The sequence below is a fragment of the Mixophyes fleayi genome, chromosome 1, assembly GCF_038048845.1.
Source record: "Mixophyes fleayi isolate aMixFle1 chromosome 1, aMixFle1.hap1, whole genome shotgun sequence".
In the NCBI taxonomy this organism is placed as follows: domain Eukaryota; kingdom Metazoa; phylum Chordata; class Amphibia; order Anura; family Limnodynastidae; genus Mixophyes; species Mixophyes fleayi.
Window position 1 is genome coordinate 231,316,290 of NC_134402.1, and position 17,844 is coordinate 231,334,133.

General features: G+C 39.3%; 1 protein-coding gene across 2 annotated transcripts in view; it reads left to right on the forward strand.

Annotated features, from left to right (window-relative positions):
• The window catches only part of CPAMD8 (C3 and PZP like alpha-2-macroglobulin domain containing 8), a 135,466-nt gene that overhangs the window by 27,331 nt on the left and 90,291 nt on the right, over nucleotides 1-17,844 (forward strand). For both annotated transcript variants that reach the window (XM_075207118.1, XM_075207108.1), the window contains exons 2-5: nucleotides 3,045-3,196; nucleotides 8,807-8,829; nucleotides 14,709-14,874; nucleotides 14,955-15,007. In XM_075207118.1, coding sequence (XP_075063219.1) covers nucleotides 3,045-3,196; nucleotides 8,807-8,829; nucleotides 14,709-14,874; nucleotides 14,955-15,007 — 394 coding nt within the window. The remainder of the gene's footprint in view (nucleotides 1-3,044; nucleotides 3,197-8,806; nucleotides 8,830-14,708; nucleotides 14,875-14,954; nucleotides 15,008-17,844) is intronic.

Sequence of the window (17,844 nt, forward strand, 5' to 3'; positions counted from 1 at the left end):
TGAAAAAGCAGCCAGTATTTAACTTGTGTGCAAAATAATAAGCTAATTTGCACCCCTTGCATTGTAACATGGTTTTGTCCAGGATCAAATTTACTCATTTTTTTGCCTCAGGCCCACTGAGTCATCAGATTATTACTAGTTTTTATTGTGTGTCTTGGCATGCACCAAACAATACTGAACAGCTGTCTTTCAGCTTGCTAATTTTGATTATATTGGTGCTGCTCTGACAGAGTTACTAGTAATACATCCGTTCAGTTCAGCACTGTGCATGTACCCCAAGACATCATATTTTCATTGCACACTAGAAATATTTAGCTGTATACTAGTAAGGGCAAGCGTTAGGTGACATTACATATTACACGCATTATTATACAGAGAATTAAACAAAAATATGATCAGCTGGTTTTCGCTGGGGAGGCTAATGCTGTGTACTGTGCTTTTCTTGAACATGCAAGCTGAAAGGAGCTGCTACAGCACAGAGGCCACCACTATCGGCTCCAGATTTCTGCATGTAACTGGTGTGTGCGGTGAAAAAAATTTACACTAATATCCACTGTGGCAAATTTAGTATAAACCTCCACCTAATAGAAGGTTGCTCCCCCATTGTACCACAGAACAGCACAAATTTGCTAGGTCATGAATCAACATGCTTTGTTCTTTGATTGGTGCAGGTTAACTGGTGGTGGATCCCTACAACAAATAGCTAATTTCATCTCATCCCACAGATAAACCATTAGACTGAGATCTGGTGGATGGTGAGCTTGGGTAGGTTGATATACCAACACCAGTAGCCTACATTCTAGGCACCCTGCAAAATGGACATATGCATTTTTTGCCAAAATCTGGAAACTGGGATTTATCTGATCAAGCAGTGTTTGTATTCCTGACCCCACTGCTAATGCAACTTTCTTGCTAAAAAGCATAGAACTGGATTAATTTAGCTCTCAGAAATCAGCCGTGTCAAGATACAAAAAGTCAAGCGCTCTAATACACCTCTTTTAACACTAATATTAGTTCACTGACTGTAGTTTGTCTGTTACTCTGTCAGCCTCTGTTCTCCACTGTCCTCATCATTCTATTACCAACCATAGGACCACTGTTGGCTGGCTGGAGTGGTGTCACAGTCATGCATGAAAACCTCAGCTGTATTGTTATTCCTCATACACTAATTTTGGCTCATCTGACAAAGACTGCTATGCAGCATTTAACATTTATTAATCTTAACACTTGTCTATTCTCTCTATTAGTTACACTCAGACACATACTATCTGTTAGCACCTGCCTAACTGCTTTAAATTCCAATGTCTGCACATCTGATGCTTTCTGTAAGTGAGGAATGAATTGCATGGGAGGGGCAGGTCACTCTGTCTATGTTATACTTCTGTAATTGTCTACAGTATGTCAGTAATGGAAATGAAAAGTTCATCTTATTCAAATGAAATTGGCTGTTTAAAAAGCACATATGATCTTTTCACCCAAAGCCATGTTTATTTTAATTTGTGTTGTGGCAACTAACATAGCTTGTAATGCATTATTTTCCGATAGAGTAGTAAATCACAGTTCCCTGGGTGACAAAGAGCCCAATGTCAATGATGTGGCATTGATCCTGTTTAGGAGAGATCTTTCTCCAGGCACATATTAATATAGGTTGGGAGAAATTAGAAGACATCATAAGTTGAGAGACGTATTTCAATGAGACAAGGAGAGTACAGCATTTTGTACAGTATATATAGCAGATGTCTGAAGCAATTCTTAAATGTTTCTATTTGCTGTCTAGGGCAGGTAGAGACATGGTTGATATTTGCTCCACCTTTTATCTTCTCTTTTTGTTAATATGCCTATGATTTAAAAACTGGTCTTATTTTGTCTTTTTTTACAGTTAAAATATCATCTACCACATATTTGGGACATTGACCCAAAAATCCAATACTTTTAGTAACACATAGCAGAGAAGTATTTGGCAGTAGTGATGCTGTGAGCTGCTATATCACATAGCTGTAAAAATATCCTCTGGTTACAGTGGTTTCTAAAAAGTACACATGCATGAATGCACAAATAGTCCTTCTCTGCACCTCCGGCAATATTGAGCCCAATAGACTTGTGAACATTTAGCTCTCCCCCCTCTGTTACTTTGCCAGACAGCCAAAAGATTAATACTAAACCATCACTATGCTTTGAAGTGCGCCTTCTCCCTAGCTAATTACAGTAATCAGAATCCAACTTACTCTTTTATGTGGTTATCAAAAAAGGGACAAGACCCTTAAAGAAAATTGACATAATATCAGTGTTTATGGAATGTCTCTTGTAAATGAAAAGGCAATCATTTGCAAATATTTTTTTCCCTCTTGTGTTGTGAGAATTACATTTTTATCCAGTCTGCGGCTTTATTTTCTACCCCTAGGCTGCCATTGCAATAGAAGTCTTTGGAAACCACTGCTTCATTTTTAAAAGTTCACATGTAGCATTTTTTTCAGTGCCTATGCAGACAGTCCACTTTTTATTCATTTACCTGCCTGAAGTGCATGGTATGAAAATTAAGTGTAAATTAAAGTCAATTCCTGTTCCTGTCACATTTTTTCTTGCAGCAAAAAGAGTTAAAAGGGACATAGGACAACTTTTTTGGAATGTCCGGGAGACTCAGTCATCCCTTTGGAAAATTGCTCTATGGTGCTTGATGTTGATGTATATGGCTGTCAATGCATATGCATTTCAGCTCTCAAGCTGGTTCCCAAGGAGAGTGTAATATGATCTGTCAAAGCCAGTCAAGCTCCTCAGAGGACGGAGGGGAAGGAGATTGTGCTATGATCCAGCATGCTTGGAAAAGGGGCATTCCAAAGCTTTTCTGTTCACTACAGCTCATTAATATCAGCTTGAATGAAGAAAAACGAAGGAAATAAAAATGATGTGTTTTGTTACAGGTCACCACGGTGATTTATGTTAAAAAGCACACTATTTTTTCCATGGGATTTCATCTTTAAACCGTCTGCTGAGCACATATTATATGACAAACCATTGCCATGATTGTAATATTCTCTCCATCCTAGGGGCTACCTGGTTGCAGCGCCATCTGTTTTTCGCTCAGGGGTAGAAGAGGCAGTAAGTATCACTATCTTTAACACAGCTACAGAAACCAAGGTCCAGGTGAAGTTGGTGGTGAAAGGTGAAACTGTAGCTATCGGCCATGGATCAGTGTTAGGTAAGTAAAAGCCTTTGTTCACTACAATAACTTTTTTGTGATTTTACTTCAGATTTTAGAGTATACATTTCAAACTATTACAGTATTAAGACTTCATTCTGTTATTGCATGTGTCAAATGCAGAAATTGCATTAGAGTAAGATGCATGGTTTCCTATGGGCTTGGTTATTCACACCATTACATTCTAAAATTTTTCTCATGTGTGCTACCAGTAGAATTGATTGTATTAGTAAAAATGCAAAGAATTAAATGTGCAAGGAAAAATGCATTAGAAATGCACTAAAATGCGACTAAAGTACACATTAGTTTGCATATGTTTTAGCCATTTTCTCATCACAAATATGTAAATGAGCCCTCCGCCTCTTTTTCTATCTGTCCATCCTGTCACCAAGCCGCCATATTAGATTATGTGGTTCCTACTGCGCATTCTATTGGGGATAATTAACTCTTACAGCAAATCTATATTATTATACCTGAAATGTAGCAAGTGAGAAACGCTGGTATATGCAATGTAAAGAGAAACAGACCTAAGATACTGTAATGATACATTTCTATTACATTTTTTTATTAGAGACTTGCCTCACCATTTAGATAGCCACAATGGAGTCATTTTATGCAGGGGAGGGCTGGCAAATTTTAGCCTGGGGGTGAGACTCTGGTTAGCAACCTATTAGGAACATTTTAAAGGAAAATACATGCAGGTAGCCCAGGCAACCCCTGTTTTATGTCTGGTAAGTAATTGATATTCATAGATGCTGAATTTTCAGACCTCTCCTCCAGGAGATGCAAAGAGAAGCTCTGTTAATCTGAAAGGGAGCGGTACTCACCAAACCCACCACAGCAATGATGCAAATTGCATCAACACTCCATATCTCCCCCAACATGTCTGCCATAGGACATGTGACTGTGGCCACACACTTCACTAGTAAGCAGGCAGGATGTAGGAAAATTTCCTGCTCTCCAAGGAGTTAGGGAGATCTGTCCGGAATTCAGGAGTATCCCAGACATTCCGGGAAAGTGGGCAAGTATGACGTGCATTACACTATGACTCCCACACTCTGCATTAGGCGTCCTGAACTCAAATGCAACTGAAGGTCATATAGACCAGATAAAACCAACCAAATTGGTCTTATCGTGAGCTACACATCCTCCATTTAATAGAAGTTGTTATTATTACTACTGCACTACCCAGTCTGTACACTAACATAACAATATTGGATTATTTGCTCCTGAAGTAAAAGTAACGTGACATTTTGTAGCTGGAAAACTATTAATATATTAGGCAAAGTTGGCTATCTTAGTGTAGATTAAAAAAAGTACATTACATTCACTTTATTTATTAATCTGCAATGATAAAGATAAACAATTTTGTATTGTTGCAATTTATTACACAAAAAGAGAGCATTTTTTCAATGATTTTCGTATGTTATCGCCATTTTTAACGTCAATAGGGCTTTTTGCGCTCTTTAATACATCGATCTGAGTTTCATGTATAATTTCATAAAGAACTAGCAAAAAGGACCCACAGGTTGCCTGTGGCATAACAGTCTGGCAGTTGAGGTTGGTTTTATATGTGGGGGTGAGTGAGGCAAGGTAACTGAAGTACCATTAATATTATAAGACATAGTACAGCAGGTACAAAGGGGCATGGAATATGGACAAAGATTAATCATGACATTTGTATGGCTTTCATAGATCATGGAAGGGGTGATGTATAGTGTTTCAGGCTGTATATATGTAAGTTTGATATATAGGTTTATGGATGAAGTCATGTTTGGGGTAAAATAAACAGGAGGCAGGATGTAGTACAATATGTGCTTGTGTGATATATATCGGGAGTTTATTGAGAGAGAAAAATAAGTAGCAATATTTAATACCAAAGGAATTCTAAACATTTTTGTGACTTCGAGATAATTCCTTAAAGTGTGCAGGTATCCTGCTGCCATGGACAATGGCATATCCATGAGCATTAAAGTGGAATTACCAGAAATCAGCTTGATGTGTCTGTATGGATTATTAAAAATCTGTGCAGGATAACCAGGGTTATTTATGGAGCTGAAAACTGGAGCCCACAGCACAAATGAATGTGTCTGGTTTAGTACTATTACACATTGTTGTACAGGCAAGAGTATGAACAACCCCTGAAAACTGTGTCCTTCCGATTAGCTGGGAGGATGGGAGGATTTCTTCACAAATAAGCCCTGTATTGAGCATAAATGCAAAAACAAGATTTAACTTTGATAGATAATATATTTTAAAAAACTCCTGGAAATATATATTATGCGTTTTGGGCATTTCCTGTTGAGCAGGTGACTGGTTTCCTTTTGAAAAAACCGTCTGATTTTTCACATCTGCAGAGGTGGGTGGAATTGGTGTTTCATTTTCCACACTACACATGGGGAACCTGTATTTTAAAATAAAAATTCTACCAAATTTAATAAAAACATTAAAAGACACAAAATGAGATATGAAATGCCATGTTAATGATTTATTTAACATATACATAATGCTGGAACAAGCAGTATTTTGGGATACACATGTGCAATTTGAAATTAATGAAGGGAGTTGGCCCTAAATTACTAGTAGGCTGTGACAGTTGTACTTGGTCCATCATGCACATTCCTAACTAGTACCACAAATTTGCAAATCATCACAAAAAGTGTTTGCACGTTGACACGTTCCAAAACTGGGTGTGCACCTATATATACGTGCAGGGAGGTGAATTATGTGCATTTGTGCAAAACTAAATGCACTGAACGTCTGCATATTATGTGGTTAATAAATTAACGTATCCCTTATCACACATTCTTATATTACAGAATATATACAGTTACTGTAAAAAAGGACAGTATATTGAAAAAAATGTTTATTCTAGAAACAACACATTTTTTGTAGAGCTCACTGTATAAAATAAAAGTACTGTCATGTCTGAGAGATGCTTTATCCAGAAATTACTGTTTAGTATTCTTTATTTATTTGAAATTAAGTGAGATTATCTGTACATAATATTTTACCAGTATGTCTATATGTTCTACTGGAAAATAAACTTTCTTCCTCTCTGGTCACAGCCAGTGTAGTATAAAACATTGTTGTCTACTTGGTAAATGCAGGAAGTTGAAATAACTATTGAGCCATATCCACAGGTCACATTCTGGCATAGAGTGGATAAAGTTTATTATTCAATTAGGTTGTTCACCACTTAGTGAAAGCCTTGGAGGTGACCTTACAGTAAGGAAAGGAATTTGTTAGCATATTAGGTGCTGACACAGGTTTGCTGAACCACTTTGCTATTATATTCAGGCTTTGTCAGGATGGAATTAACAGCTACTGTAGTAGTTTCAGCAATCACACCAAAAATATTTGCAAAGTCATGCGACCCTAACGCTAACTAGACAGTTAGTCCCCTAACTGGACACCGGCCATTGACTGGCATCGGTCGCACCACCCACAGTACAAGTCCAGCTATTTAAACTTCCTCCAAAGCACTACATTAGCTTTTACACCCAGGTGCTCCACCTGTGTTCCTGTGCTGTGTGTGTGGAAGAGTGTGCCGACTTAACCCTGTCTGTAGCCTGAGCCTGCAAATTCCCAGGGAAACTATTAGTCTTTTCTTTAATGGTATGTGGCAAACCGCCCATATAAGCACATCTTGTTTATGTTCCTTGCTTACTTACTGACACACTATGCTATCAGGTTCTGTTACTTACCCCTTCACTGTTCTAAGCTGTCCATGCAGTCCACAGGTTCTGCTGGTCTCAGATCTTTCTGCAGGATGCTGTCCAGTCTGTCTCCATTCCAGAGATCCCTCCAAAATCAGTACATGAGCGCTGCCATCTTGGATTCAGTTACCTACGCTCCCTTAGCCAGTCAGAGTACTGCTTCAGCTTAGCTGACTGCAGCTTCCAATCAGGGGATAGCAGTCTCAACTCTAGGGTTCCCTCCAAAACCAGTTCCTAGGTGACGCCATCTTGGATCCAGTCACCTGATCCCTCTCAGCCAGTCAGAGTGCTGCTTCAGATCAGCTGACTGCAGCCTCCAATCAGGTGATAGCAGTTAGTATAAAAGGTCTTCCTGGAGCCCTAATTTGTTGCCAGTGCAACATTGATTCTTCAGACGCCAACCTGGTTTCCAGCAGTCTTTTCAGTTATTCCTGCTCAGACAGTGCAGTCTACATTCCAGTTCCAGTCTGATCTCCTTTGCTAAATCTGACCACCCTCTTGCCATTCTTCACCATTCTTCACATCTTGACAGTTTCCAGTGTCATATTCTCTAGTCTCCTGAACTTACAGCAACCACCATCTGTACCTGTCCTTTCTCTTTCATGCAAATTAACCTAATCAAGCCACCCACCTTTTTGCACTTAGTCACTAGTTCTGTTCCAGAGACACAACACAGACCGGGAACAAACAGACCCTCAGATGTGACACAGGGATTCATAAGAGAAATTAGCAGGACTACCAGAAAGTGAAATATATTACAAACCTTAGAATTTGAACTTATTGAATTGAACTTAGCCAAAGGTCAGGACAGGTAGGTAGAAACTAGGTGAATAGGCCAAATACATGACAGGTAACAAACTTGGAAATTGAAAGGAAACAGCCTAGGGTAGAAGGACAGGCAAGTCCAGGTCTAAATACAGGACATACAGGAAAACATGTTGGACATGACACAAGAAGCACTGGAAATAATCAAAGCAGCAGCATGTACTGCATGGCACTGACATGAATATGGCTAACATTTGTGTAATAATATTAAATTTGTGCATGTTCCAATACACCAGTCCACTTGCGTACATGCTGAGTCTTTCTCTGACATAACCAAAGTGCAAATAAATAGTCCGTGGTGGAGTCACCTTGGAGTCCTGCGATATGCCTCTATAGGGTCGCTGAATGCCATCGGGCCGATTCTTAGCGAGATGCCGCCAGACACCACTGCAATGTCTGACTGCACACATTTCCAAGTACTATGGTACCCCAATATTGCAAATGTTCCTTTTTAACTCTTTGGAGCACAAGGAAAAATCTATAATGTTGCATTGGTGTGGAGTGCCATCACGACTATTCAGGAGGTACTCCGCTACACATCTCTAAGTACTGACCCTTAGTGTCTTCTAATATTTTCTAACACTTTTTATTGCACTTGCATATTACGCAGGGCTTTCCATGGAATACTTAATCAATCACATTATTCCCTGCCCCAGTGGAGTTTACAATTTAATATTCCCTATCACATGCACACATACATACTTGGGTCAGTTTCGTCAGAAGCCAATTAAGCTACATGTTTTGTAATGTAGGAGGAATCCATGCAGAAATGGGGATAACATATAAACTCCAAACAAATAGGGCCCTGGTTGGAATCAAACCCATGGCCAGGTGCTATATTAATAAATAGTGATGATGAAGAGGGTATACAGAAGAAGGTACATTATCCCATATATAATTTACAGTTCGAGATATTATCCCATATATAAATGTTATTCTGGCACTTGTGGCTTCCTCAATCTGTAAAACGTAAGCCAGGTACTGATGATGATCTACACTGCATTGCACCACTCAAAAGTAATCACTAGTGGTCTATCACACTAATTTGTTTCACTTTACTTTTCAGATAAAGGAGTGGTGAAGATCAAGGTGAGTTCATATAAACAAACAGCAAAAATTGGTGTGATTTTCAAGTAATCTAATGAAGAAACAAAAAAAGGGAAGAAATAGCTGCATTTACAATGTCTCTGTTCCCCAAGAGGCTCTACCTGTTCCTTACACTTCCCTTTCTCCTCCCTAAGACCTATATGGACCACCTACGCTCCCTACTCACCATTTACATATGGAAGGGGAAACCACCAAAAATGGCCCATTCTCTCATGATATGCCTGAAGTGGGGAGGGGGGCCTCACTCTCCCCGACTTGGTTAAGTACCATGAAGCCGCTGTTCTAGTTCTGATACGGGATTGGTCTCTTCCCTCCCGCTGCAAGGCCTGGGTATATTTGGAGAGGAATCTTACCCAAACTTTTCTGCTAGCCACTTCATTTGGGTATCAAAATTATGGCGCCCTGTGCCCTCTGATCTACCCAAGCTTACAAGAGATGCCCTGACTCTTTGGGACAAAACTCTTTGACTGACAGCTTACCTAGCCCTCCCCACATCCAATCTCTCCCTATCTGCTGTATCTAAACTTATTCCCGATCTCCATCTCTCCCTCTGGGTAGGCAAGGGGCGTCACCTCCCTTAAATCACTCTATTCTGACCAGACTCTCTTATCTTTCACACAGTTGAGGGAGCACTTCAACATCCCTAAGATGGACTTCTATAAGTATCTGCAAATTCGCCACTAGCTTCTCTGCTCCTACCATGTCTCACTGCACCATCCACCTCCTCACCTCCACGCTAGACTGACGATGGGCCTGAATAAGGCAGCTATCTGCTTTTGGTATGAGTATATCTCAAGTGGACCCCTTCCCAATTCTTATGGGAGCGAGACATTAGACAAGTGCTTGGCACTACCCACTGGGAATGCTTTTTCCGCTCCACTCACTGCATGTCCGCTGTTTAAATCATATAGAGATGATGTATAAACTACTCCACAGGCTCTATCTGACCCCGGTCAAACTCCCTAGTATTTGGCTGGCACATACTAACTCCCCCTGGCGTAATTGTAGGGTGACTGCTGACATCTTCCACATCTTCTGAATGTGCCCTGAAATCCGCCCTCTTTGGACTGCAGTGTTCACGCTAATAAAGACTGTTACTACACGCATTATCCCTTCTACCCCAGATATCGCTCTGTTACACCTTTCCCCAGACCTCCTTGGGTGACCGGTACCTCATTGGCCATATACTTATTGCTACCCGGGCTTCGATTGCCTAGGCTTGAAAGACGCCATTTCTCCCTCAATCTCCAAAGTTATTTGTAAGGTTTAATTGAGTTGTGACCTTTTTCTTCCTCAGCCTCATCCCTGTACATAAAGTGGTTTGCTTGGTGGGAATCAGAGCCGGTTTTAAACCTCATGGGGCCCTAGGCAGGATACTGGTTTTGGGCCCCCTCCATGAAACAATCCATAGCACTATATTTTTGTAGCCTACCATATACCCCTATAGTTAAGTACAAGTGAAAGTATGTGCTGCCGCGCAGCAGCCGCACGCCGCCAAAGGGAGTGAGGGCGTGGCTTGCATCTTTGGGGGCGTACCTAACATGTGAAAAGAGCAAGGCCACCCTGCTACAGAAAAAGGCACCCCTAAATATTTACCAAGCAGTCTCGGTTTTTAAGTAGTTGGGTCAAAACAATCTAATAAGTATTCAAGTCAGGACAGAAATACTTATTAAGTTGTTTGCAAAAATAATACACATAAATCCAAGGATGTGCCCTTGTCACTTTTGTCCCTCAATCATCACACTATGCCCATTTATTGCCATTTTTTCCCCTTCACAATATCACCTCTGTGCCCCTTCACTGTATCACCTCTGTGCCCCTTCACTGTATCACCTCTGTGCCCCTTCATTATATTACCCCTGTGCCCCTTCATTATATCACCTCTGTGCCCCTTCATTGTATTACCCCTGTGCCCCTTCATTATGTCACCTCTGTGCCCCTTCATTATCACCTCACTCTATGTGCCTCCATTTAACTTACCTGTCTTTTTCTCTTTTGCATTCCTCTTTTCTGTCTTCTGGTCTTGTCTTCTTTCTTCTCCAGCGAGCAGCTCCTCGGTTAGTCCTCCTTTCAGTGGCCGGGAACAGACTAAAAAAAAACAACCAGTCACGTGATCGCGTGACAGGTCCCGGCAGTCTCTCCTCCTCATTCAGTGGGAGCAGAGAGGAGGAGAAACTGCCGGGAGCGGCGCATGCGATCACATGACTGGTTTGTCTTTTAGTCTGTTTCCGGCCGCAGTTTATTTTAGTATGTCGGCGGACAGAGAGGGCCCCTCCGCCTTGCCTACCCCGCTCACCGCCAGTCCTGACTGGGCCCTCTGGATACCAGCTAGGCCCTAGGCAGTTGCCTAGGTTGCCTAGCGGTAAATCCGGCTCTGGTGGGAATATATGGCAACCCACCCCACACACCCTGACTCCCCACTTACTCAGGGAGCCGTAACCAGGTGATATCCATTTACCTCTGCAATGTTGTACTGCTGTTTATTTCGTTCAGATGAAATTATCGATTTATTCTGGAATGATTTACACTTTTATATTGCATTATTGATTAATTCTGGAATGCTTTATACTTTTATATTGCACTGTTTGACTTGACATTTGTGTACTCTACCCCCCCCCCCCCCCCGTCTCCCCACCCTTACCTCCCACCTAATTTCTTTTTGCTTTTCGTAGCCTTAACCACAAACTCTTAATAAACACTATTGTTGAAAAAAAAAAAAGGAAGAAAATGGAATTGTAGAAAACATTAAATGAATAATATATATTAATTCATAAGTAAAAATGTTATTTGAATAAAATAAATAGTAATAATCAAAAAGGATTTCACACAGAGGTGGTCAGTTATGAATTGCATAATGTCCTCTGGTAAGTGAATAGCCAGCTGTAGACCCACTATGTATTTTTTTTTGCACAAATGCACCCAGATATCAATCAAGGCGCATTGTTTTGCATAGTAAGATGGTGACATTTGTGGAAGAGCAAAAGTTTGCACTGGCGGAGCGGATGGTTGGGGTTGGAGCAAGGTTGTTCCTTGCATAGTGTGAAGTAGGCTCCCCAGTGCATCTAGGTTTGAGGAGCAGTCCATAACTGTGATTTATTTCGCTTTTATAGAGAGCTACCGTGCCACAAAGTTCATATACAAGCCAATGCAGCCTAAACATGAGAACTGACCACAAATCAGACCATGTTCTATGTCACATGCAGGGCATTTTAAACAACTGATACACTAATGGAACACCTGTAAAGCAATTGTATATAATATACAGCATCCACCATCTTCAGTCCAGCACTGGAAGATAAAGCAACACCCTGAATAATAGCAATACAAAGATATACCAGATACAAGTGGGAGAATGTTTCAGATTTTCCATTTATTTGCTTTTTGTAGTGGGAGAGAGTTCCCCTGTGGAGAGGTGGAGAGCACAGGGAGAGGCACTAAGATGTAACGCTAATGTGCATTTGGCAGGAAGGGAACTATGAAGGCCCTTGTGTCAGGAGGGGGATGCCTTTCATACATATTAGTCATTTAAGGACGGGAGTGAATACATGTCAGAGAATATATACTTAGCTTACATTATCCTTTTATCTCCCAGTGTTAGCATTTCTAGGATATGAAGTTAATGATATGTAATAATGTGCAATATAAATTTCAGCATATGAATGATCAATAAAGTGAGATATGCAGGAATATGATAGAATGCCAAGAAATAGTAATGACTGTATCACATAATGCTCCATTTATTTTAAAACTATAGCTAATGATTCAGAAAAGCAGTTTAGTGTATTTTATGAATATGTGTTAATTGTAAAATATTCCATTCACAATTAGATATTCTAGATACCTGTATTTGAGTGCCTGTTGGTTTCTATACACTTCATTTTGCTTTGGTACCTTCTTGTACGTTCCCTGCTTTTTTATACTGTTAAAAAAAGTAAATTATCTACTTACGCAGTTGTGAAGGTTTCACAAACTATTTCTCCATCATGCTCCCTGGTTGCTAAATAAATGAATCATGTAGTGTTCATGTATACCTCTGTACTGTCCCTCATTGTGATTCAACTCCCCCTGTCCTTTCCACAGTGTGTATTTTTGGGTCTGATGTGTGTGCGCTATAATATATATATATGTATGTGTATAGATATAGATATATATATATATATATATATATATATATATATATGTATAAATATATTATATATATATAATATGTAGTATAGATATATAACATATTATATGTTTTATCATAATTTGAATTGAAAAGTCAGCCAGAGTGATGCATGCACATCTGAATAGGCATTGAAAAGGTCTGTCATTATGTTTTTTGACCATGTAAATTTTGGAGGCTTAGGTTCCTACATAGTAAAGGTTCATATTTATGTGCTGCAATAAGGTATTTGGGAGTCAGGGAGTGAGCTTCCTACCTTCGGAAGGAGAGATGGCTTATTCAAACTAGAGATGTTAGCATTGCGAGGTTGGTACTGTAGGTGTGCTAAAGGGGAGACGTAAGAAATATGATGAAGAGACATATGAACGTGAAATTTTTTACCTATGATGTGTTGTCTGTTAAGTGGCCAGCTCTTAAAACATGAAAATATAAATAGAAATTATTTTGAAGCATGCAATCATGGGTAGAGCTTGTGACCCTGGAGGCATAGATACTGTATGCATGCAAATGAACAAAGAAGTGATGATAAATTAAATACATAACATAATTAATCTGGATGAAATCTGATATATTGGTAATCTGAGTACTGAATATATAGATATGTATGCAGTTGAGCTGCTGTTTCCCTTTGCTGTTTTTTACAAGACACCAGTATTGATAATTTTCAGTGGTAATCTTTGATTATCAAAAAAATGCTTATTTAAGCTATAGAGCCTTTTTAGTAAAAATATCTGTTTTGCATTAATATGTTTGTGCTGCAGTACGTATTGGTATAAAATATGATTTGATTACAGTTTTTGAGAGGTGGCGTCAGTGAGGAGACTGTCTGCGTGTGTCGTGACCTGTTCCTTCTTTTGTATGTAGGATGCTGGAAGGTTCTCTTAGTCACACAATGTATTAATAGGAACATGAAATCTTTTTGGATTTGTCCCTTTCTAATGTCATAGTATAGTACAGTTGCAATGTTTTCCTAACACAACTGAACTGCTGTATGTTGGTTTTTTGTTGCACAGTTGTCAGATTATTTAAGCTCCCTAAAAATAAATGTACGGTAGTAATGCATGTTTCACACATTCCCAGAACCAAATTTAAGACTGGTGATCTGACGTATTTTGTTTCGGTCAGTCTATTCTAGAACCAAAATTGTAAAGTTTATTGCTGTTAGGTAACTTTAAGACTCAGTAATAACCAGGCACAGAGTTGAGACTGAGCTGTGTGTCTTTGGAATTGTGAAGAGTGCCAAAGGGCCTCTGTCTACAGACACCTGGAGGTAAATGTATCAAGCTGAGATTTTTCCGGCGGGTTTGAAAAACCAATCAGATTCTAGCTATCATTTATTTAGTACATTCAACAAAATGACAGCTAGCATCCGATTGGTTGCTATAGGCAACATCTCCACTTTTCAAACCCACCGAAAAACTCTCAGCTTGATACATTTACCCCCTGATATGTAAATCCAGCTGTGTCATGTAGTATAATTAGATATCAAAAAAGAAAATCTTTGTTTTTGGTCAACTGAGCATTTAACTACAGGCTGACCACATCTTCTATTTTATACATTTAATCCTAAATTACTGTATTTAGATATCCTAAGCCTGTAGTGATGTCTTGCAACTCAGGAAGTACCCATTCACTGCCTTACCCTATGCAGAGGAATCATGGGACCTTGTGTTCCTCATTATTTTCCCCCTTACAGGTTCCACCAGGACTAAGAGGTCAGGCTCATCTCAAGATTTGGGGCAATCGTCACTTGAATGATGGAGGATTCATTTTCCACAACTCTACCACAGTTACCTTGGATAGCAAAGGAATATCTTTGTTTATACAGACTGATAAACCAGTCTATAAACCCAAGCAGAAAGGTAAGAAATATATTTTATGTACATGAGTTTCCTTAATGAATGTATATTAACCACTATCTCCCTATAATCTTTATCTCTAGTGCTGATCAATATGTACATGGTGACACCAGACCTACAGCCAGCCAAGGAAAATGTAAGTATGATGTAAAAAAAAAAATGTAAATACATAATATTTTTTTTCAATTCCATCTTTATGTAACACCATGGTTTCCTAAAAGGCTTTTCCATCTTACGAGGTCTGTCGTGTTCACTATGGAACACAAACAGAAGCTGAATATTCTTTAAGTCCGAAAGATTAGGTAACTATGTAGAAAGCCAAATTAGAAAATTGTCAATGAACCAAATTGTCAGTATACAGATTTTCTGTTTTTATTGTGTATTCCTTTGTATGGCAAAGTAAGTATTAGCACAGGGATCAGTAATCCATAGGTTTTTAGCTTTCAGATCCATATGGCTTGTTTGTTCAAAATTCCCTCCAGAACAGAATTGACCTCTATAGGGATAAAAACGCCTATATATGGACAACAAAGGTTTTTTTTTTTGTTATGCTGTATAACAACCTTGGTATAAATGGTAATCAATGGCACTGTTTACCCTGTGACTGCTAAAGAGTGAAAGCTAAGTTAGTTAGCTACTGAATTTCTCACCACATAAAAATACAATATGTGAATATCACATAAAGATCATCAGAAATCACCCAACCTAACTTCATGTGCCTTGCACCAAGCGCAGTTCCTATATTCTCCTGGCATAGTTTCATATGATGCTGTGCTTTAGGGAAAAGGCAGAGTGTTGTGCAATATGAGGATGAACAAAATGAAGCATCCTACATTCAACATCTGGCAGATTCATTTGAGGGCAGAAGCATATGACTATTACCTGAACTGTCACAATATGGAATAATAAATACATTTGGTACAGTATACAAGCACATATTTTAATGGTCAGTGCTCATTGATTTATGTTATTTTTTTTCCCAAATATTAATGAAACACAATCATGTAAGAGCATCTGGTGCTTCATAAGCAACACATTGGTCTCCATCTGAAAATAAATATCAATAATGCTGACAAGTGGTAGCGACAGCTTCAGGAGGATACTAGTAAAGGTTTACATATTAGTGTTGCACTATAGCAACTGGACAATATGACACATTATAACTGTCTTTGAAGTAAAGTTATTGTTGTTAAGTGCGTATTGTCTCTAACCAATAACGATTGTCGAATCTCGATTTGTGTTTCCAACGCACAAAGGTTTATTCGCTTAAGGTAGCAGAATATATTCAAGCAAAGTAATAATAAGTACAGCCGTTACTTATCGCAGGCGCTCTGGATCCAGTGTACAGTCATTCAATCCTGAAGTTTGGGGACAAGATGTCTGAACACTAGATGAGGAGCTGCTGCTTATATGCACACAGAAATACAGTAAAACAATGCAGATGGTATAGCTTGCTTCTATTGGTCCAGGTTTCAGGAAGGTCCAAGGGGTTGTCAATCATTGGCTAGTTTAAGCTCAGGAATCCAAAGGAGGGGGTCATCTCTCCAGGGGATGAAGCTCTGATCTTCCCGCCAAGATTACTCAGTCATAATAGTCCATAATTCCTTAACATTAATACTTGCGTATGCACTCTGCGATTCCTTCGCAGAGTGAACCGGACAGTCGCGAATGCGAAGAGGATTAGTATGATACCACACATGACTAGATTCCTTCAACGTGTACCATATGTTTTACTGATATGCATATAATTTATATTATTACATATAAATACTACTATATTTCGACATAAATGACTATGTGTTGCAACTACCTTTAATGTGTACTATTTTACAAGTGTGAGTGTTTGTGCGAATGTATGTAAAAGACTAAATACTGTTGTTGCCACGTGTTGCAGCTGCGTACGCCCTTCCACGCCGTAGCGTGCCCTTTCACGCCGTAGCGTACCGTACGCATCTTTTCAGACAAAGACAACCAAGTTTGCTCGATTTTAATTGAAATGACTTTATCCAATATGCTGACTTCGACAGCTCCACCCTTTGATAGTATAATAACCTATCACCTAATCACCGTTTCAAGTTCAGGGTTATACAACACTTCTTCACATACCATGATCTCGGTGTGTTGCACCACCCTTTCTGTCTCGTTCTCAGTGTTTCTCCTAGAAGACGGTTTCCCACACTTCAACACAGTAGGAACACATTTGACAAATAAACCAATTGCTAAGATGACACCCAGTATAAGGAGAAGGAGCTTACCTACACTAGCAACCATTTCCTGTACACATTCCCCCAGACCAGAGAACCATTTCACAGGGTTCAACCATGAGAACCAACCTGCCACCTTTTCCCCGACCTCATATAACGAAGAATCCTGGTTCCTTCGAAATTCCCATTTCAGTTGCAGAATTTCATCCATCTTCCGGTCTATAACCTCCTTAGGGTCATCCGTATTATTGATGATGTACGTGTAACATTTTACACCGAACTGGGTGGCCAGTGTCACACAGTACCCACCAGTGATAGAGGTGAGATAATTTAGTACCAGTCTATGTTGCACCAACTCCTTCTTGTACGCTTGTAGCTCCCTTCCAGTATACCTGAAAGTGTCATCATACATCTTGGTGATATTATCTATTAATTTAGCTAGGTCTTGGATATATTTAAAGTTTAATGTTCCCCGACTTCGACATTGTATAATTCTATTACTAATAACTGAAATAGCTTGCTAAAAGTGTGTCCCCTATATATTGCTTCATGGTCATTTTATTATTGCAAAAAATATGTTTCTGCAAATATTTTCAGAAACTCAAGCTTGTTGTGCAAAAGTTCAAGAACCTCTTATCTAACAATTGAGAGCAATGTTTTTTTTTTATAGTAAAGTATATAAATATATTGATGTTGCAGGGTGGACTATATTTCAGTAAGTACATGCAATTCCATATCTGATTTTCTTATTAATATGTGCTGTTTTTTA